This window comes from Podarcis tiliguerta (assembly GCF_965153285.1).
Source record: "Podarcis tiliguerta genome assembly, chromosome: 7".
NCBI lineage: Eukaryota > Metazoa > Chordata > Lepidosauria > Squamata > Lacertidae > Podarcis > Podarcis tiliguerta.
In genome coordinates, this window is record NC_139540.1 from 343,149 (window position 1) to 364,325 (window position 21,177).

A 21,177-nucleotide genomic window follows, 5' to 3' on the forward strand; every position below is an offset into this window, starting at 1 on the left:
GCCGCGTTCTGAGCCTGGCAGCTCCAGCAACATTGACACGAATATTCAGGCTCCCCAAATCCCACTGAGACCCATCCTAACCAGAGACGGCTTCCGCCTGATCTGTTCCCAGAATTAAAACATACCTGCTTCATAATCCCTCTCTCTTTTTTCAGAGTTTCGGCATTATTCACGCAGAGATGCTTGGTAACAGTTCATGAGCTTCTATGGATACTGATGGGATCTAACTCTCAAGGTTAGGTGAACTACAGGTCTTGGGAAGAGGGTGGGTTGCCTTGTGACCCCCTTGCGGGCTGCAGGCACGGTGGGGTGGGAGCCTGGGGCAAAGGGACCTTCGCAGCAGAGCCCACAACTCCTGCATGGCTTGTAGCTCCAGCCCTGGCGTGACTTTGAGATGGACTGCTTTGTTCCAGAGCACCAGGCTGCAAAGACGTGTTGCGAGGAAGGCATGGGAAGCGTCAAAGCCTCTTCTCCATGCCCAACCAAGAGGTGACTTCTCTGGGGTCCTGGGGTCACCCTTGCAGAGCAGCCCCTGACTCCAGGCCCATGGGGGAAACCCGGTCACTTACTCACCGGAGGTCTGAAGTTACTTTGGGAAGCTCTTGTGGAGAACGCTCCTTCTGGAAGCACCGCAAAGACCCCACAGCCAACTCCCCCGGGCTGGGACCCACCCAGGGGCTTTGAAGCGAGGAGGGCAGGGAGTTTGGGGCGCTAGGGGGGGCTCAGTGTCCTTGGAAGAGGAGCGAGTTGTCGCGAACAAACCACACGGAAGCCGTTTCATAGAATCTTCTTTACTGCCCCCGGTGCAGAGGGCCTGGTTCCATACTGCATGTTTTTACAAACACTTCATGGTATTTACAAGTCGCGGTTTAGTGTTCTGCCTCCCGAAAAACAGAGATGAGCCTGAACAGTTTAGTCTGAGAAGAACAAGGGCCGCCTCCGCTGCTTTGAGCAGAAAGAGGCAGGAGGGGAGCCAGGGGAGCTGGGGGGGGCAGGGAGAGAAGGGGGGCACCCCCAGCCTGTGCCAATGGCCGACACAGAATATGGATACAGGCTTGCTCGAGTTAATACATCATGCAAAAGCAAGAAAAAAACCAACCAACTGCATAATGAGAGAAGAATATAACATCAACAAATGCCAAGGAATGGGATGGCTTGATTCACATGGAGCAAATAAGGATGGGCTGGCGGAGAAGGACCTTCCGATGCCGGGGGGGGCACAGCATCCTCTTGGCTTCCGCAGGCAGGAGTTGGGGAGACTGCCCAAGGACACCCCCCACCCCGCAGGGCTGTGGCTCCAGCAACAACCCCCCCCCTCAGGACTGAGACCACCTCTACTCTACTGCTGCCTTTGCATCTTTTATTGCTTTGAAAGGAGGGCAGGAATGCCCTGTGTGAGCCCGGGAAAAGCACCCTGGCAGAGGAAGACGTGCCCCTGACCCTACTTATGCTGGAGGGTGGGGGGCAGGTGGGGGGAGGCAGGAGGCAGCACCCTCTGAGTTGCAGCAGGCAGGGTGGCCTTCCCGACGGCCTTGCTCCCCTGCCCACAACTGCCTGGCTGCCTTCCTCCAGAGCACCCCAGGGCCAGGGGACCAGCTCATCCGCGATGGGCAGAGGACCACTCCAGCTTTGCCAGGCAGCTGTTCCCAGGCCTAGGAGGAGGGTTCTTTGCGGCTGCACCTGCCTCCCTGCCCCTGCCCCCGCCTCCCTGGCCCCTGACCGCCGGCCACGGCCCCTGCTAGCTGCTCCGCAGCGGCTGCAAAGGGAGGGGGAAGGGTCTGCCTGGGTCCTCAGTGCTGTCCCACTTGCCCCAACACTGGGGGACGAGATCCGCGGCAACTGGGAAGGAAGTTGAAATGGACATCCAGCAACGCTAAATAAAGTGAAGAAAAAGAACAGGATGGGATGAGAGAGAAGAAGTCACACGTGACAATGATGCCATCACATCAAGCCAGGAAGCCACTGCCATGCTCAGCCCCGCCGGCTCCGTTGACCCCCGCCTGCCTGCCTGCCACTCCCCGCACGCGACGGACCCTGAACACCCTTCCAAGGAGGAGAAGAGGCTGAGGCTGCCGGCCAGAGACCGGGGGAGGAGCAATGGCCCATCAGCCTCAGAGCCCCAGAGGTCCAGGAGGAGAGAATCAGTGGGGAAGGGGGTGGCTCTTCCCCAGAACAGGGGGCCACTGTTCTCATTCTCAAGATCCGTGGGCAGCACTCTTGGCACTTACATATTCTATTTCTAGCTTCTCTGGGTCTCCCTCTCTGCAGCTCTGCCCACCTTCCACTCAGCACCACCTCAGCCCCCGGAAGCCAGCGCAAGAAGCTCACAGCCCAAAGTGGAAGGAGATTTCGAGCCCCGCAGTTACCTTTGTAGGCGAGAGCAGCGGAGGGAAAGCTGCCGCATCTGCTGCCGCCTCAGGGCCTCCTGCTGAGCTCCTCCAGGACTTGCTGACCTCAGAAAACCAGCTCAGGAGTTCTCCCAGCGACAGGGGGGCTTCTTTGGTGGGACTAGGAGAAAACGTCTGAGAGAAAGAGCGCATGTTATTACGAAGGAACACAAAGCAGGTGGGAAGAAAAAGCACAAGGACGGTGCCCGTTTCAGGGCGTGGCTGCTTCCGTAAGCACCCATCCTGCCACTTGCCCTCGGTAAGAAGAAAAAGCAGGACTCTGAAAGCATAAGACCCAGAAGAAGACGTAACCTTGGTGGTACCCGTGAGCATTCCCCAGGGGAGACAGCTTTTAGCAAGAGGCCAGGGAACAGACCTCGCTGAGCTGCTGTGGCATCAAGGGAGACCGTCCAGTTCTAACCTTTGCCTGTCCATGTTTTCGTACAGGGCGCTTCCCAGATACACAGAACCAGACAGATAGATAGACAGACAGACGTGCAGAGGTCACAGCCAGCTAAGAGCAGCCCACAGCAGTGCAAAGCTCCCCGTGTGCTGAGCGCGGCAAGCAGAGCCCCACAGAAAGCGCCAGGAAGGATCTGCAGGTTGGAGGCGAGGGCAGGGAGAAGAGATGGGCAGAGGGGGAGGCGTGGAGAGAGGCAGGCAGGCCCATCCGCAAGGCGGCAGCAGCAGCAGCACGGAGGGAGGAGGCGGCAGCAGTGCCAGGGCACACTTACGGTCTGAGCGCAGAGTCCAGGCAGCAGAGGGGAAGCCAGCCAGAGAGCAGCCGCGGTGGAGTGCAGACAGCAGTGGTCTTGGTCGTCCGGCCGAGGGCCCGTGAGAAAGAGCAGTCCAGGCATGGCGTTGGAAGCTTGTGGCAGCCGAGGGGGGCTGTGGGGTGCCCAGGGGGCGGTGGGGGCTCTCTTCCTTCCTGACTGGAGGCGGAGGGTGCAGCTTGCATAGGCAGGAGGTCAGGAGGCTCCTTGGCACGAGGGTCATCCTCTCCTTTGACGGAGGGAGCTGGTGGGGCTCCGTGGAGGAAGTCGCTGGCTGGTGAGGAGAAGGACAGAGCGCAGCTTCTGCTCAAAGGGCGGCATCCGCAGGGCCCTGCCTGGGGTTATTCTACTCTGCAGATGGTACAAAGAGAAACAAGCTCCCGGGTGGCTAAACTGAGGGCGGGGAAAGGATGGTGGAGGATGACGACGGAAATGCTCTCTCTCTTTCTCTCGATATACAAATACTGTCAGAACAATCATATATATTAATATATTAGTCTAGTCTTTTTTGGTTAAACTTTAGGCACTGCTTTGGAAGGAGATTGTGTTTTTAAACATTACAAAATAATAATAATAAAAATGAGAAGGTTAGCCAGCAGCTTTTCCACATGCAGAGCAGGATAAATGCAAAAGTTATCTCAGGCTTTAAGGAGGCAGGAGGGCTGGGAGCTCGTTAGGCCACGGGAAGCTGCGGCTGCCCCTGCAGTCCAAGAGATCTCCTGCTGCTGCTGCTGCCGCCTTCTCCTCCTCCGCAGCTCACGCTGTGGGGGGCCGAGATGCCAGCAAGGCTGGGGGGGACATCCGTGCTGCCGCCGCTGCTGCTTGGACCTGATGTGTATCTTCGGCCGTAGTTGGAAGAACTGTAAGAGGCGGAAGAGAAGGACATGGAGAAACCGGAGCCCGTCGCGTCAAAGCTCCCTCGCCTGGAGCCCGACCGGGATCCCGTTCGTGAGCCGGATCGAGACCCCGAGGTGGAGCCGGAGCCGCTGACATTGTAGGGGCTGTAATAGCCTTTGCTGGACTGGGAAGAGGCTTCCAGGAGACGCAGGCCAGTGCCCTCCTCTGTCATGCTCCTGTCCATGGCATCCTTGTAGGAGATCTTGAGCTTGGTTTTGGGGCAGGTCAAGTACTTGGAATAGGTGTTCACGTCCCGGAGCTTCTGGGCCGTGCGGGCATCGATGGTGCCCTTCTGCAGTGCCTCATCCAGGGGGACCCGGCCAGTCACCTCCGGCTCAATCAGCCCTCCAGTCAGATACTGCACCTCCAGGAACCGCTGGCCGGCCTCGTAGTACAGCCAGCCCTTCTTCAGGGCTTGCGCCGCGGACATCTTGGTCTTGGTTCTGGGGTCCTCAAAGCCGTAGAAAGCCTTCTGGGCGAGGTTGATCCTGTCCACCATGATCTTGTCCACTAGGCCTTTGTTAACGGCATCGGCGACGGAGAACTTCTCCCCGGAGCTCGGGTCAATGATCCCACCGGTGCAGGCCTGAGCCTCCAGCAGTCTCTGGCCAGTGATGTTGTCCACCAGGTTGCGGTGCATGGCCTCTGTGATGGAGACCTTCTCCAGGGTGTCTGTGTCCAGGATGCCGGCCACTGGGCCGGTCTCCTCTGTGGGGTCACTCCAGGAGGTCAGCTGAGCTCTCCCGTGGGCTGGGCTTACGGGGTAGGAAGAGGAGGAGCCGACGGAGGAAGATCTGGATCGGAACCCGCTCATGTTGCCAGACAACATGTCTGCAAACTCTGTGATGGACAAAGTGCCCGAGCGGTACTGGTCGAGGGCAGACTGGTCAATCAGTCCCTTCGCAATGGCGTCGTCAATGTCGTACTGCCTCCCTGACCTCCGGTCAATGATCATGGATTTGACAACCCCGTCCGAGGAGGAAATGGTGATCTCTTCCCATTCGCACTCCTGCTCAGAGAGCTCCAGATAGGTCTGGTGGTCAATGAGGCCTTTGCGGTAGGCTTCGTACACGGACATCTCCTTCCCGGTCTCTGGGTCAACGATCACCACCCTGCGCTTGCGGACAGAGGACTTGGAGGAAGTCTTCCTCTCCCGCTTCTTCTCTTTCAAAGGCAGAAGGCAGAGCCCAGTCTCGGGGTCCGTCATGCACCTCTCCATCAGCTGCAGGTAGGTCAGGTTCTCCTCAGTGTTGGGGTCAAAGAACCCCTTTGTGTCATCGCTAGGATCCAGGAGGATCTCATTCATTTCCTCATCAAACAGGCCTCTCTTGTATGCCATTTCCACAGGCAGGCGATGGCTCTCCTCTGGATCAATGATGCCTCCTGTGGCAATCTGAGCTTCTAGCAAACGGATCCCATGGTCTTTCAGGATCAGGCCTTTCTTCATGGCTTGGAAGAGGGAGATCATCTTGCCAGAGTAGGGGTCCTTGTAGCCTGTCACAGCCCTCTCTGCCGAAAGCAGCTTGTCCTTGAACTCGGGGCCCACAATGCCCATGCGCACCGCCTCCTCCACAGTCAACTTGAGGCTCTTGATGGGGTCGATGACATACCCAGTAGCTGCCTGTGCTTCCAGCAGCTCAAAGGCTGTGCCAGGACGGATGATGCCTTTCTTCATGGCCTGGTACACGGACAGCCTCTCCTTGGAGGAGTCCACGTAGACGCCAGCAATGCAGCTGGTGCCCTCCAAGAACCTCTGCAGGTTTTTGGAGACTTCTTCCACAGAGGTCAAGCCCTCCTGGAGGCGCTGGGCAGTTGCTTCATCCATGACTTTGGAGCGCACCAGCTCTTCAACCGAGATCTGCTTCCTCAGGCCCCTGAAGGTCAGCTTCCGAGTGTCACAGAGGGGCAACAGCAGGCAGCCATTGTTCTCGTCCTTCCTGCATCGCTTGAGGAGCTGTGCATAGCTGAGCTTGTCATCGGTGGAGGGATCCACATAGCTGCGGACCTCGCTGGGCTCAGACAGCCGGTCGTGCGTCTCCCTGTTAAAGTAGCCACGCTGAATGGCAATTTCTAAGGGTAGGTGGAAGCCCAGGTGTGGGTCTATTATGCCTCCAGTGGCCAACTGGGCATCAAGCAGCCGGAGGGCTTCTTCAGAAGGGATGAGATCCTTCTTCATGGCCTGGAAAAGAGAGATTTTCTGCTCGCTGTAGGGGTCGCGGTAACCGGTCACAGCTCTCTCGGCAGACAGGAGGCGGTCGTGCATTTCTGGGCCCACAACCCCTTTCCTGACGGCCTCATCAACAGTCAACATGTCATTTTTGATGGGCTCCACAATGAAGCCAGTGGCAGCCTGAGCTTCCAGCAAGGGCCGAGCCACCTCTGGGCTGATCAGCCCTTTCTTCAGGGCCTGGTAGATGCTGATCTTCTGTTTGCTGGATGGAATGTAGATTCCAGCAACACAGCCGGAGCCGTACAGGTACCTCCAGATGGTCTCGATCTCCAGGATCTCACGGATGGTCTTGGAGCCCTGCTTCAGTGCATTGTATATTTCCAGGGAGATGATCCTGGCCTCATAGAGGTCCTCAGCAGTGATGCGGCGGCGGACATAGTCATAGGAGGTGAGGTCTTGCTGCCGGATGATCTCTGTCTTCTCAATGATCTCGATGATGATGATGATCATGCGCTCCTTCGTCACCTTGCCGGAGCGGAACTCATCCATCAGCCGATTGCGTTGCTCCTCGGGGATCAGGTCCGAGTTCATGATCTCCCACAAGGACATGGAGGAGCCGGCCCTGTCTCCCACCGGAATGTCAACCTGGGTCTCCTCAAACACCTGCTTGGTCTCGGCCTCAGTGTACACCTGGGTGGTCTCCACCACGGTGGGTCTCTCAGGTTGCTTCAAGGGCAGCAGATAGAGGCCGGTCTCGGGGTCTTCAATACACCTCTCCTTCAGCTGCAGGTAAGTAAGATTCTCCTTGGTGTTGGGGTCAAAGAAGCCCTTGGTGTCATCTGTGGGGTCCAAGAGGGTTCGGTTCAGCGCTTCATCAAAGTAACCTCGCTTGTAAGCCACCTCCACGGGGACACGGTGGCTGTGCACGGGGTCGATGATGCCTCCGGTAGCGACCTGAGCCTCCAGCAGGCGGATGGCATGTTCCCTGAGGATCAGCCCCTTCTTCATGGCCTCAAAGAGGGAGATGGTGTTCCCAGAGTAAGGGTCCTTGTACCCAGTCACCGCCTTCTCGGCGGACAGCAGTTTCTCATGGAGCTCTGGTCCCACAATGCCAGCCTTCACCGCCTCATTGACGTACAGCTTCTGGTTCCTGACTGGGTCCACCATGAACCCTGTGGCTGCCTGGGCCTCCAGGAGGACAACTGCTGTGCTGGGCAGGAGCAGGTTCTTCTTCATGGCCTCATAGATGCTCAACTTCTCCTTGGTTTCTTCCACATACACACCAGCAATGCAGTCGCTCCCTTGGAGGTACCTCTTCACGTCTCCAGTCTCAGAGAGGTCCCTCACGGTCTTCTTCCCTTCCTTCAGCTGCTCATACTGGGCCTTGCTGAGAATCTTGGACTCCCAGAGCTCGCTGGCAGGCACAGGGGCACGCAAGCCACTGAAGGTCAGCTTCTCTTGCTTTTTGGTCTCAGTCTCTTCAATGATGGTGACAATTATTTTGATGACCCTCTCGATGGTGACTTTGCCGGATTTGAACTGCCGTATCAGCTCCCGCCTCTGCTCTTCAGTGAAATATTCGGAATGAATCAGCTCCCAGATTGTGACCGTTTTGCCCTTCAAGCTGCCAGCTGGGACTTCCACCACTGCCTTGCCAAAGGATTCCTTAGCCTGGCTATCGGAGTAGACCTCCTCCTGCTGAAGCCGGATGGCCTGGTCAGAGAGGGAGAGCAGGCGAAGGCCCGTCGGCTTGTCAACGTGGCATTTCCTCTGCAGCTGAGCGTAAGTGACCTTCTCCTGGGCGTTGGGGTCGTAGTAGAGCTTGGCATCGTCCGCTGGAGCAGACAACGTCTTGTGCATCTCTTCGCTGAAGTAGCCTCGTTTGCAAGCAACGTCAAGAGGGAGGCGGTGGCTGTTCACGGGGTCAATGATGCCCCCGGTGGCAAGCTGCGCGTCCAGCAGATGGACCCCTGTCTCCTTGGCAAGGAGGCCTTTCTGCAGTGCTTGGAAAAGCGAGACCACCTGCCCCGTGTAAGGGTCCTTGTACCCTGTCACAGCCTTCTCTGCAGACAGCAGCTTCTCATGCAACTCAGGGCCAACTATTCCAGATTTGACGGCTTCATCCACAGGGAGATACTCATTCCTCACGGGGTCAATGATGTATCCACTTCCAGCCTGGGCCTCCAGGAGCATCAGGACCACCTCTGGCTTGAGGAGGTTTTTCTTCAAGGCATCATTGAGCAGTAACTTCTGGCCTGTTGACTCTACCAAGATGCCTGCGATGGCGCTCGAGCCTTTCAGATACTTCTTGATGGCCTCATCGTTGGCGACATCCTTCACGGACTTCTTCCCCTGGTGCAACTGGTTGTAAAGATCCTTGTCAATGATTTTGCTCTCCAGCAGCTCGGCAGCTGGGACAGGCGCCCGGAGCCCATCGAAACAGAGCTGGCTCTTCTTCTCGCTCTCCTCCACCACTGTGATGACGAGCCGGATTATCTTCTCCACGGTGATCTTTCCAGTCTTGTACTGGCGCAGAAGGTCCCGCCTCTGCTCCTCAGTGAAATACTCAGAGTTGATGATTTCCCAGATGGTCACGGTCTTCCCCTTGAATTGGCCGAAGGGAGCGGACACTGTGGCTTTCCTGAAGACGTCTTTTGCCTCTTGGTCGGTGTAGACCAGCTCTCTGCCTTTGGCTGCTTTGTCTGTCAGCGGCAGCAAAGTGAGGCCAGTCTCCGGGTCGGTCACACATCTCTCCATCAGCTGCAAGTAAGTCAGGTTCTCCTGGGTGTTGGGGTCGAAGAAGCCTTTGGTGTCATCCGTGGGGTCAGAGAGGATCTTCTGCATCTCTTCGTCGAAGAAGCCTCGCTTGTAGGCCACTTCCACGGGCAGGCGGTGACTATTGATGGGGTCGATGATGCCTCCTGTGGCAATCTGAGCCTCCAGCAGCCGGATCGCGTGGTCTTTCACAATGAGATCTTTTGTCATGGCTTGGAAGAGGGAGATCTTTTCCCCCGTGTAGGGGTCTTTGTAGCCGGTCACTGCTCTCTCAGCAGACAGCAATTTATTGTGCAGTTCAGGCCCCACAACTCCCTCTTTCACAGCCTCGTTGACGGACATCCGCTTGTTCTTTATGGGGTCGATGATGAAGCCAGAGGCAGCCTGCGCCTCCAGCAGGATGAGGGCTGTGCCTGGGCTGAGCAGCTGCTGCTTCATGGCCTGGTAGATGCTCACTTTCTCGTTGGTCGGCTTAAGCACCAGGCCGGCGATGCTGTTGGTGCCTTGCAGGTACCTCCTGACGTCATCCCTCTTGGAGAGCTCCTCCACCGTCACCTTCCCCTTGGTCAACTTGTCCAGGTTCTTTCGGCTCAGGATGCCAGCCTCCAGCAGCTTCTTGGCAGGCACTTTCTGACGGATTCCATCGAAAGCCAGTTCTGGCTCACCGTTCCGAGAGATGCCATCTACCATGTCTCGGCCGTTGGGCACAGCCTTCGACTGAGGTGCCTGCGTGGATGGGACAACCACCTCCTGGGGAAGGTCGTCCGTCTGGATCATGATCTCCCTGGTCTGAGCCAGGGCCACCCGCTGCTCCTCCTGCAGCTTCTCCAGCTTCTCCCTCAGCTTCTGGTTTTCCTCTGCAAGAAGCTTCTCCTGCTGCTTCCGCTGCTTTTCCAGCTGCTGGAGCTCCTCCTGCTTCCGGCGGACATTCTCCTCGGCCTCGGCCTGCTTCTTCTTGGCCTCCTCCAGGGTGGCCGCCAGCTGCTGCTTCTCCTGCTCCATCTGCTTCTGCTGGCGCTCCTGCTCCGCCTTGAGGCCCTGAGCCTTGTGGACCTCGTCCTGGAAGAGCTTCTCCAGCTTGGCCTTCTCCTCCTCCACGAACCTCTCCTTCTGCAAGAGGATGTCCTTCTCCGACAGGAAAGTCTGCTGGAGGATCTGCGTCTCCTGCAGCATCTGCTCCTTCTGAGCCATCTGCATCTGGGGGCGGAGGGAGACAAAAGGGAGGTCAGTTGCCTTACACACAATATGCACACAGTGCCCAAAGAACAGTCAATGGACGCCGACACAGCAGGTTACATTCAAAGCCAGCACTGGGGGGTGGGGGGCACATGTTAAGGGCCAACCTGGCTGGCCCTGAGAGGCAGCACATGAGGACGTTAGGGAGTTACCACAATTTCCACGTGAGTAAACAAGCAGCGGGAGAGGGCTGGGGGCACAGAGGGACATCTGTTTTTAGTAAGACACTGTAGCCCTTCCTTGAAAAGTGGGACCAGGACGTGCTGGAGCAAATGGTGCCTTCTCTGGGTTAAGCGAGTCTTGTGCACACATCTGGCCTCCAGCTGCTCTTGGGCCCCAGCACAGACAATGGCCAGGAATCCAGGGGTGCTGGGTGGGCCACCACTTGCCCCAGCAAGTTTCCAAGAGGAATGTAGACATGGGAGTTGCCCAAAGGCAGCCTTTTCTCTTGACAGGTCTCTCCATGAAGGAGCCTGAGTTCAACTGTTCTGAGGAACAACAGCAGAACCCCGGCCCTTCTCTGCACAACATCCAGAATTGGGCTACCACTCCTCTCTCCCACCCGCCTGTGACTCCTAGGTGGTCTCAGGTGCAACAGAAGGAGGGGGCAGAGTGGACTGTAAAACCATGTCAGAACGTAGGGGGGGGGTCACATTGTTCAGTGCTCCTCTATGCAAAATGAATAATAAAGTAATATAAACTATCACAGAATGGAGCGGACTTTTATCCTTGCAGTCCAGTTTCGTTTGATATGCAGAGATTGTTTACACAGAGGAACATCTACTATCTAGACTGTGTTTTCATAAAAGGCACACAACCCTCTAATCAGATGTACAAAAGCCTGAGCAAAAATGTGACCCCCCCACCTGCCCTCTGAAGTGGTACAGCCCACCCTGCCCCTGGGTTGCTGAGTGGGTGGAGCTTCCATGTGCCTTCCTCCCCATGGGGGGCCCTGGGGGTGGGGCCTGGGGGCCCAAGGAAAGGGGTACCTCCTCGGCCTGCTGCTGCAGCCGCTCCGCCTCGCGCTTCAGCCTCTCCTTCTCCTGCTCGAGCTCCGCGATGGCCTTCCGCAGCGCCTCGGCATCCTGGTCGCTCTTCTGCCTCTGGATCTCCAGCGTCTGCACCAGCGTCACCTTCTCCCGCGTGGCCAGCTCCGTGTCGTGCAGCTTGCGACTGATCTCCTCCGCCTGCTTCTTGAAGCGCTTGGCCTCCTCCTCAGCCTTGGCCTGGGCCAGGCTCAGCTCAGTCACCTGCACCTTCAGGCGCTCGGCGTCGGCCGTGATCTCCAGCTGCCGGCGGCGCTCCGCCTCCAGGGTCTTCTGGAAGCCCTCGGCCTCCTCGGCCAGCTGCATCTGCATCTGCTCCTTGTCCTCCTGCAGCTTCTTGGCCTGCTCCTGGGCCAGCTCCTTCTGCTTCTGCAGCATCTCCGCCTCGGCCTTCAGCCGCGTGGCCTCCTGCACCGCCTGCATCTTCTCCTTCAGGATCTTCTCCGCCAGCGCCCGCTGCTGCGCCAGGTCCTCCTCCGCCAGCTTGCGCATGCGCGCGGCCTCCTGCGCCTCCACGCTCAGCCGGGCGGCCTCCTCCGCCACCTGCTTCATCTTCTCCGCCTCCTCCGCCAGGAACTTCTGGGTGTTGTCCTTGTCCTTCATGATGAGGATCTTGTTCTCCTCCTCAATGCGCAGCTTCAGCTTGACCAGCTCCTCCATCTGGATCTTCACCTTGAAGAGCTCCTCCTCCACCTGCGCCTTCTGCTTCATGGCCTCCGTCACCTCATTCTTCAGCCGCTGCTGCTCCTCCTCCAGGATGTTCTTCTGGTGGTCCGTCTCCTCCAGCCGAAGCTTGACCTTGGTCAGCTCCTGCTCCACCTGGGCCTTCTGCCGCAGGGTCTGCTCCGCAAACTTCTTGTGCTTCTCCATCTCGGCGTCTGCCAGCTGCTTCTGCTTGAGGGCCGCCTGCTCCGCCTGGGCCCTCCTGGCCGCCTCCAGCTCAGCCTCCTTCCGGAGCTGCTCCGCATCCTCCTGGGCCTTGGCCTTGGCTTGGGCCTCCTCCTCCGCCCGCTGCTTCATGTGCTCAGCTTCCTCCACCAGCTGCCGGGACAGGGCTGCATCCTGCTCCGCCTTGACCCGCGCAAACTCTGCTTCCTCGGCCGCCTTCTTGGCCCTCAGAGCCTCCTCCCTCAGCTTGTCCAGGATGCTCTGCTCCTGTTGCCTGCTCTGCAGCAGCTCCTGCTCCTTCTGCTGCACGGCGGCCAAGTGGGCCTTCTCTTCTGCCGCAATCCTTTTCTGGGCAGCCTCCTGGGCCAGCTGGATCTGCCTCTCGGACTCCTTCTCCGCCACCTCCTTCTGCCTCTTGGCCTCCTCCACCTTCGCCTTCAGCCGCTCCACCTCCTCCAGGGCTGCCTTGCGCTGGCGGGCTGCATCCTGCTCAGCAGCCAGGATCTGCTTGACCTTGGCTTCGGCCTCCCGACGGCGGTTCTCCTCCTCCAGGGCCAGTTGCCGCAGCCTCTCAGCCTCATTCTCGGCCTGCTCCTTGCTGCGCTGGATCTCCTCAGCGTTCTGCTTGATCTTGCCCAGCTCCAGCTCCAGGTCCGTCTTCCCCACAGAGGCCTTCTCAAAGTTGATCTTGAGGATGCGGATCTCCTCCTCGATGATGCGCCGCTGCTTGAGCGTCTCGTCCACGATGGTCCTCTGCCTCTCCAGCTCACCTTCAGAGGACTTCTTCAGCTGCGTGATCTTCTCCTCAATGTCCTGCTTGTGCTGGGAGGCCTGCTCCTCCAGCAGCCTCCGCTGGTAGGCCTCGTCCTCCGCCAGCCGCCGCAGCCGCTCGTTCTCGGCCTCCTTCTCCTTCAGGGCAATCTCGGCCTCCGCCTTCAGCCGCGAGGCATCATTGATGGCCGCCAGTTTCTCCTTGAGGATTCGCTCGGCCTCTGCCCGCTGCCGGGCGGCTTCCTCCTCTGCCAGCTGCCGCTGCCGCTTGGCCTCCTCCGAGAGGGCACGCAGCCGGGCCGCCTCCTCCGCCAGCTCCCGCAGCTTGTTGGCCTCGGCCTCCAGGATCTGCTTGGACTTCTCACTGGTCGAGCGGGTCTCCTCTTCTGCTTTGGTCTTGCTCCGCAGCAGCAGCTCCATCTCGGCCCGCAGCTTGGCCAGCTCCTCCTCCAGCTCCTTGCGCTTCTGGATGGCTTCGCTCACCTCATTCTTGAGGCGGAAGAGCTCCTCCTCCAGCAGCAGCCGTTGCTGCTCCCCGTTCTCCATCTCGGCCTTCAGGCGGATGAGCTCCTGCTCCGCCAGGAACTTCTGCTGGGCGGTGCCCTCGGCCAGCTTCCTCTGCTTCTCCAGCTCCTCCTCAGCCAGCTCCTTCTGGCGCAGGGCGGACTCCTCGGCCTTCGACCGCTTCCGGGCCTCGCGCTCTGCGTCCTCCTTCTGCTTCTCAGCCTCTTCCTGCGCCAGGGCCTTCTTGTGGGCCACCTCCTCCGCCTGGAGCCGCAGGCGCAGCGCCTCGTTGGCCTTCTGGCGCCACTTCTCCACCTCCTTCTCGGCCTCCTCGCGAGACGCCTCCGCGTCCAGCTGCAGCTTCTTCAGCCTCTCGGCCTCCTCCTGCAGGTGGGTGACCGTGATGTGCTCCTGCTGGAGGGACATCTCCAGCTGCGCCGTCTTCTCGGCGAAGGAGAGGCGCCGGCTCTGCAGGTCTGCCTCGGCGCTCTTCTGCGCCATCTCCTGGGCCACCTGCACCTGCCGCGCCTTCTCCAGCTCGGCCTGCTTCATTCGGCGCTCGGCCTCCTCCGCCTGCAGGCGCAGCTTCTGCAGGTCCTCCAGGGCCTTCTGCTTCTCGCGGGCGGCCTGCTGCTCGGCCTGCACCTTGCGCTTCAGCTCGTCCTCCGCCTCCTTCTTCTTCTGGGCCTCGTCCTTGACCTGCTTGCGCAGGCGCTCGGCCTCCTCCTGGGCCAGGCGCTTCTGGCGCTCGGCCTCCTCGGCGCTGTCCCGCAGCGCCTGCAGCTCCCCCTCCGCGGCCGCCTTCTGCTTCTCGGTGGCGTGCAGCTGCAGGCGGATGATGTGGATCTCCTCCTCCACCTTCCGGCGGTTGATCTCGGCCTCCTCGATCACCTTGAGCTTGGACTGGATCTGCGCGTCCGAGCTGAGCTTCATCTGCTTCAGCTCCTGCTGGATGGTTTGCTGCTGCTGCACGGCGTCCACGGCCACCAGCTCCCTCCGGCTGACCTCCTCCTGCATGCGGCGCTGCAGCTCCTGGGCCTCCCGCTCGGCCTGCGCCTTGGCCTGCGCATGGGCCTCCGCCAGCTGCTTCTGCTTCTCCAGCTGCGCCTCCACCTCGGCCAGCCGCTTCCGCTCCTCCTCCTTCAGCTTCTCTGCGGTTTTCTGCGGGGGGGAAGGGAGCAGAGAGGGGGGGGGAGAGAAAGAAAGATCACACAAGAGAGAGATTGGAGCAGGGGGTGAGCGAGAGGGGCGGCAGGGGTGGGGGGCATGGTGTGGCGGCGGTGGCGGCTCTTCCCAGGAGGCTGCGGGGAGACGTGTGGCAGTCGGGAGAAGCTGGCGCTCACGTCTCTCACTTAGTACGACAGGCAAGAAAGCAGGGAAGACCCACAAACCAAGGAAGACGAATGGATGGATGGACGGATGGATGGATGAAGAGACGGACGCAAGACGATGGCAAAGACACACACAACGGAAGACAAAATGGCTGCAGGACGAAGAGAGCAGTTGGCACACCTCCACCAGGCTCACCAGGCAGCGAGAAGCAAGGTGCCGTCCAGGCAGAGACCCCACGGACAGCCCAACTGTGGCAACAGGGAAGACCCATCCGCTCAGCCAAGGTGGGGAGGAGGAGCCAGCCCAACGTGGGGTGTGAGGCGAGGAAGGGCGCGGCGAGAAGGTGGAAAGCCCCATGGCCCCCAGGCGGCCCCCTGCAGGCTCACAAAGGCTGCCAACTTCATCAGCAGGTCCCAGGCCTGCCCCCCAGATGCCCCAAGGAAGACCTGCAGGGGGAGGCCAGGGGAGAAGTGAAGAACGCTTCACCGGGAGGAAAGCCCAGGGGTCCACTCCCTTGCTCCGCTCCCCATGAGGCAGGGAGGGAGGGGAAACGGAGCATGCACAGAGCGCACCACAGAAGCCCCGAATTCTCAGCCCTGGGAAGTGCCAAGAGGCCGGCAACTCCTGGCTGGAGGACGCAGGCGGTGGCAGGAACGGCAGATGATCGCAGCAGGGCAGCGGCGATGGCAACCCCCTCTCCATTCTCCTCCAGGTGGTGGGCAGGACTAGGACCCCCCCCCCCATCCCACTCCCAAAAACTCTCCTTCTCAGTTGCATCTGAATTTCTGCCCTTCCTTCTCAATCTACGAGGAACCACAAAGGGTTCGGCCCACAGGAGTTGCAGGAGGGGGGGAGGGAGGGAGAAGCAAGGTGTGCGCAGGGAACAGGGTCCATGTGGGGGGGGGGGGTGTCGGCATGCGCACAGTGGAGTACCTGATGCAGAAAAGGCCCGGATCCTCCTGGTTTTTAACCCTCCATTAGATCCCCAACCAATACAAACATCCCCCAAGACAAAGCACTGGCAAAGCGGCTGGACTTCCAGAGGGCAGAAATCAAGAGTTAGAAAGGTTACAGAGGAGCATTTCAGAGCAGAAGAGGAGAGGAGAGGAGGACCGGGCGGGAAGGAGCCCCGGCCCAAGAAGCAGGTGCAGCTGTACTAAGTGTGTATCTGGGAAGTGCCTCTGGCAGGCAGGACAGGCCCAGCGGAAGAGCCCCCCCCCCCGGCGGGTTAGGGGGCCTCGCGGTCCAGCGTTAGTCATGCGGAAGAGGCAGTCAGGCAAGAGGGATGCTCTGGCCCAGGATGGACCGCGAGGGGGGGGGCAAGGGAAGAAGGATGCAGCCAAGGCATGCTGCCCCCCCCCATCCCTCCTCCCACGGGCGGCGCACTCACCTCCTCCTGCTCCAGCCGCCGAAGCGTCTCCGTGATGAACTTGATGTACTGGCTGCTCAGCGTGGTCAGCTCACTGTAGCGCGTCCGCAGGTCCACGTACTGGGAGACCACAAAGCAGCAAGGTCACGGCGGGGTGGGGGGCGAGACTACAGCCCCCCAGGCCTTCCCCAAGCCCCTGACTGGACTCGGCCAGAGGGAACCACCTCAGAAGGCCTCTCCTGCTCCCCAGGGACGTGGCTAGTCGCCACCCAGGAGCTTCTCCTCCTCCTCCTCTGTGCCTTTCTCTTTCCAAAGCCATCCAAACTGGCAGCCATCACTGCATATCCTGGTGCAGTGAGTTCCACAGTTCTAAATATGCCCTGAGCAAAGGAGCCTTTCCTTTTGTCTTTTCTTGATCTCCTGCCACTTCTTTTAACCATGCAAGGCAGAGTGAGAAAAACATCTCTCTAAAGGCAAATATCTAGCACATGGTCAGAAGCCCATTTCCACTCATCCATCTTCAAATACCTCAAGGGCTGTCACATGGAAGAGGGAGCAAGCTTGTTTTCTCCTGCTCTGGAGGGCAGAATCCAAGCCAATGGCTTCAAGTTACAAGAAAGGAGATTCCCAGTGAACAGCAGGGGAAATTTTCTGACAGTAAGAGCTGTTTGACAGGGGGACGGTCTCCCTTGGGAAGTTGTGGACTCTCCTTCCTCGGAGGTTTCTAAGCAGAGCTTGGCTGGCCATCTGTCATGGACACTTTAGCTGAGATTCCTGCATTGCAGGGGGCTGGACTAGAGGACCCTTGGAGTCCCCTCCAACTATGATTCCATGGTGGGAAAACTCAATCTGCCTTACGGGGCACATCTCCACTGTGCCTGCTGCCCAGGATGGCTCCAGGGTCCCCCTCCCCCCAGCCCCCACCCAAGGGTGCCCCTCTCACCTCCTGGATGATGCTGTCCGAGGCCGACTGAACTTTTGGCTTCTTGGCTGGAGAGGCCACTGGCTCCACCTGCGCCTTGTAGGTCACCAGCTGGAGCTCATAATCCTTGCAAGAAGGGGGAAGGGGCAGAGGCAGCGTCAGCACCTGGGAGCCCCAACTCCCCTCCTCCATTTGCATGGGACCCCAGCCTCTCTGCCCCCCAGCTGCTCACCTTGATGGCATCTATGTATTGCTTGGCAAAGCGTTGGCACTCCTCCACTTTCTCCCGGTTGCGCTCACATTCCTCCAGGAGTTTCTAGGGAGACAAAGACAGCTGTCAGTAGCCCCGCAGGGAGAGGATGGGCAGAGAAGGGACCACGCTCTGGGCTGAGGAACGGCCACTGCCATGCCAACCCAGGGGATTCTGTGGGGTGGGGGGCTGTGCTTTAGTTAGTGGGCCACCAAGAGCCCTTCAGACAGCTTCACCCAGAGGGAAGACCAGGAGCAGCTGCTCAGAGCTTTTGCTCGGCATCGGCCTCTCGGTAGAAACCCCTAGTGAGCCACCCCACCGGGCGACATTGGCAGCCTCCCCACAGACCCAAGAGGGCCCCCACCAAAGTCAGCAGAGGACAGGCCACCACCAGGGAGGCCTTCCCACGAACAACGACACAGGCCTGGAGAGCCTCCGCTTCCCTCCGCGGTGAGATAGAGCTGCAGGCCGCCTCACCTTCTCCTGCAGCAGCTGCTCCCGCACGCCCTTGCTGCTGGTGACGGGGACGGCCTGGAGGCTCTCCTGGCGCTGCCGGGCGTCCTGGATCCACTGGATGAGGCTGTCGTAGCTCTCGCGGTAGTAGCGCAGCTGGCGCCCCAGCTGGTCCAGCTCCCTCTGGCGCAGGTCGATCTGGGCCAGGATGGCCTGCCAGCGCTCCAGCAGCTGCTGCACCCGCTCCCGGTAGCGGTCCAGGTCAATGTCCCTCTCGCTGTGGCCCTGCACCATCCGCTCGTTCACCTCGCTGGCCTTGCCCAGGTCGGCCTCCAGGGTGCTGAAGATGGGCTGGTGCCCTTCCACCTGGCCGCGCAGCCTCTGAGGAGGGAGACGCAAAGGGTCAGGCCAGGCCGGGGCCCCTCCCGTCTCCCCACCCTCCTGGCCCAAGCAAGCGCCAGAGCTAAGAGGCTTGGGGTTTCCCCCACAGGTCCTGATAGCTAGAGCAATAATCTGCCAACAAATTTGGGGTGCGGAACTGCAATGCCACGTGAGCGAGATGAATAAACCCCCAGCAATAAAAGATAGTGGGAGAGGATTTACCCCAGCAAATTATTTGTCAAAATTACAAATACCTAAATACAGACGGCCATTTACCCTCGCTAGATTCAACGTGCTGCCATCTGACTTATTGCAGGGCAGATCTGAGGGTAAAGCATAGGTAGAACAAGTCTGCCCCTGTGGCTTGATGGAGGTAGAAACTGTCACTCATGCCTTGTTACACTGCCGTTTCTACGGGGATAGACGCTCGGTATTTATTACCCCCGCTATGCAAAAATCTCCAAATGAATCCAAACTTCAATGTCTAAAATCCCTGGTAGAGGACAAGGATCCTGAGGTCACATTAAGGGTAGACAAATTCTGTGCGATTGCCATAAAACTTAGGGAACAAGCTGTGCTATCATAATGATTAAGGCATTAAATGATAATTTTAGGTTATATGTTAGTGACTAAGTTTTAATTTATATATTTTTAAACTGTTGCTATATCTGTATTGCCCCTGTTATACCTAATTACAAATTCAAATGTATCCCTATCTTGTTTTATGACTTCTTTGATATCGTATGTGGGCTGGAACTGGTCTGGGACTGAAATAATAAATTCAGCAGGCACCTTCAGCTCCGCCTTGGTGGCCTCCAGGGCCTTGAGGTCAGAGGGCACGGCTTGCACATCCTTCAGCTGCTCCTCGTACTTGCGGACCAGCTCCTCCGCCCCTTGGGTGCTGCGGATCACCAGGTTGATGGTCTTCAGCCTGTGGGGCGAGAAGAGGGGAGCTGGGGGTTTGCGCCGGAAGGGAAGGAGAGCCCAAGCGGCCTCCCATTTGCTCCAGACACCCGATAGCAGCGGGCAAAAGTTGTGACATGGGTGGTCGCTTAATAATAACAGTAATTTTATTATTTGCACCCCAGCCACTCTGGGCGGCTTCCAGCAAATATAAAAGCAGAATAAACATCCAACATTTTTAGAAAGTCCCTTCCCAGGGCTGCTTTCAGACGCTGCGTTTATTTGTGATGCAAATGAATGGCTGAATAGGAGAATTTTATGGGTTTGGCACAAAAGAAGGCAGCGCCACGTCAATTCAAAACAGCAAGAGAGCAAAACCCAGCCAGAGCGAAACGCCATGCAAAAAGGCCTGGAGCAAGAAAAAGTGATTTGCCTGGCACCAAAATGACCTTCAGGCAGGTGCTGAGACGCCGCAAGGGGGGTTACTACTGAGAAGGTACCTCCTAGGCACCTGCCATCGCTCACCTGGCGAGGGCACCCACAGAAGGGCCGGGGGGGTTGCGAGGTCAAGGACCAGGTGGGTCCATGTGGATGAGGCAACCCGCTTCCCCTGCAGAAGAAGAGCCAAGAGGCTCTCACTCCCAACCCCACAAATATCCCTTCCTCACAGGTTCATCTCCCAATGTTTTCCCAGGTTGGGCGAACACAGACCAAGACCAGTGAAAGAGCCGGTGGAAGGAAGAAGGGAGACAGTGGATGGAGGAGGCAAAAGCAGCCCCCTCATCCGGGCAGCAGGGGCAGAGAAGGCCCCCGCCAGACCCAAGGGAAGAGGGCACCAAAGGCCTCGGGAAGCGGAAGCAGCTCCTGGCCCCTCCCAGCTGCCCAGGTCGGCGGACAGAGTCCCAGGCGAGAGGAGGACCTACTTTTCCAGGTAGATGCTGGAGAGGCTGTACACCTGGTCCATCTTCTGCAGGGTGATGTCCAGCTCCGAGTGGAGGGTGGGGGCCGAGCTGGCCTGCTCTGGTTGCGCCAACACCTCCTCCGTCTTGGCGCTCACTTTGCCCAGGTTCTTCTTGATGCCCTCCAGTTCCAGGTGGATTTGCTAGAGGGAGGAGAGAGGGAGCAGAATGAAGACCGCAGTGAAGCCACAAAGCGGGGTCAGGATCCGCACTGGCAGTAGCAGCGTCAGACTCGGCAGCAGCTGCTTTCCTGCAGGGGCAGGAAGGGACGCATGGGGGGGCAGTACCTGCTGGTCACTGATGCGCTGGGCACACTCCTTGGCAGGGTCCTTGTCCAGCGGAGAGCGGATCTTGTGGATGGTGCGGGACTCGCAGCCCTCCAGCTGCAGGCGGATGTCCTTCAGCTGAGAGATGAAGTTCCTGCAGAGAGACTCCTCCTGCTCCCCTGCGGCCCCAAAGAAACCAAGTCCAGGTGAGTGGAGGGAGGAGCAGGCAGGCACAGCTTCCGTTGTGGGGAAGGGGCACAAGGGGGGAGAGGGGTCTCCTGGGCCAGGCCTCCAAAGCCAGCCTGGGGGAGGAAAGGGGGCTGGCCGGGGTCCAGTTGAGCAGGGATGGAAGGACAGTTGGAGAAACACCCTCGGCCTGCAACACCTCCTACTTGGGGACTTCCCTGGCTTTTTTCTGGCCCATGTAGGACCAGTCTGGGCAGCTGGCCTTGGTGAAGACTGGATGTTTTCATCCCCCCAAAAGTTTTTGATTTGCGTTTCCATTGAAATGAGGCTGTATTTTAATATTTTAATGTTGTATTTTAATCTTGTTTTTAAGTTGTATTTCAATTAATTTGTTTTTATATATTGGGTGTTAGCCGCCATGAGCCGAGTCTTGGCTGGGGAGGGCGGGGTATAAATAAAATTTATTATTATTATTATTATTATTATTATTATTATTATTGTCATGGGGAGGCAATTCAGGCAGGAGGGAGGGCACACAGAATTGTAGACTTTGAAGGAACTCAAAGCAAGACGAAGCAGCCCCCCAGGAACCTGGGAAGCAGGCAGGCAGGCAGGCGGCCTCGGAAGATGGTGGGCTTTGAAGTAGTGGCTGCCTGGCTGCCTGTCTCCAGCTGCGCCTCCTGCATTGCAGGGATTGGACAGGGTACCA

At 58.6% G+C, this 21,177-nt stretch overlaps 1 protein-coding gene across 26 annotated transcripts in view; it reads right to left on the reverse strand.

Moving 5' to 3' along the window:
- Positions 1-775: 775 nt before the first annotated feature.
- The window catches only part of PLEC (plectin), a 115,036-nt gene continuing 94,634 nt past the window's right edge, over positions 776-21,177 (reverse strand). For 25 of the 26 annotated variants that reach the window (XM_083448902.1, XM_083448893.1, XM_083448897.1 and 22 more), the window contains 11 exons: positions 20,304-20,461; positions 19,981-20,159; positions 18,947-19,085; positions 17,798-18,154; positions 17,303-17,386; positions 17,092-17,196; positions 16,170-16,268; positions 11,228-14,608; positions 3,122-10,199; positions 2,367-2,522; positions 776-1,873 (listed from right to left, as the gene is read on the reverse strand). In XM_083448902.1, the coding sequence (XP_083305028.1) occupies positions 3,834-10,199; positions 11,228-14,608; positions 16,170-16,268; positions 17,092-17,196; positions 17,303-17,386; positions 17,798-18,154; positions 18,947-19,085; positions 19,981-20,159; positions 20,304-20,461 (10,868 nt within the window). In that variant the 3' untranslated portion in view covers positions 776-1,873; positions 2,367-2,522; positions 3,122-3,833. The remainder of the gene's footprint in view (positions 1,874-2,366; positions 2,523-3,121; positions 10,200-11,227; positions 14,609-16,169; positions 16,269-17,091; positions 17,197-17,302; positions 17,387-17,797; positions 18,155-18,946; positions 19,086-19,980; positions 20,160-20,303; positions 20,462-21,177) is intronic. The other variant, XM_083448900.1, reaches the window with a different exon arrangement.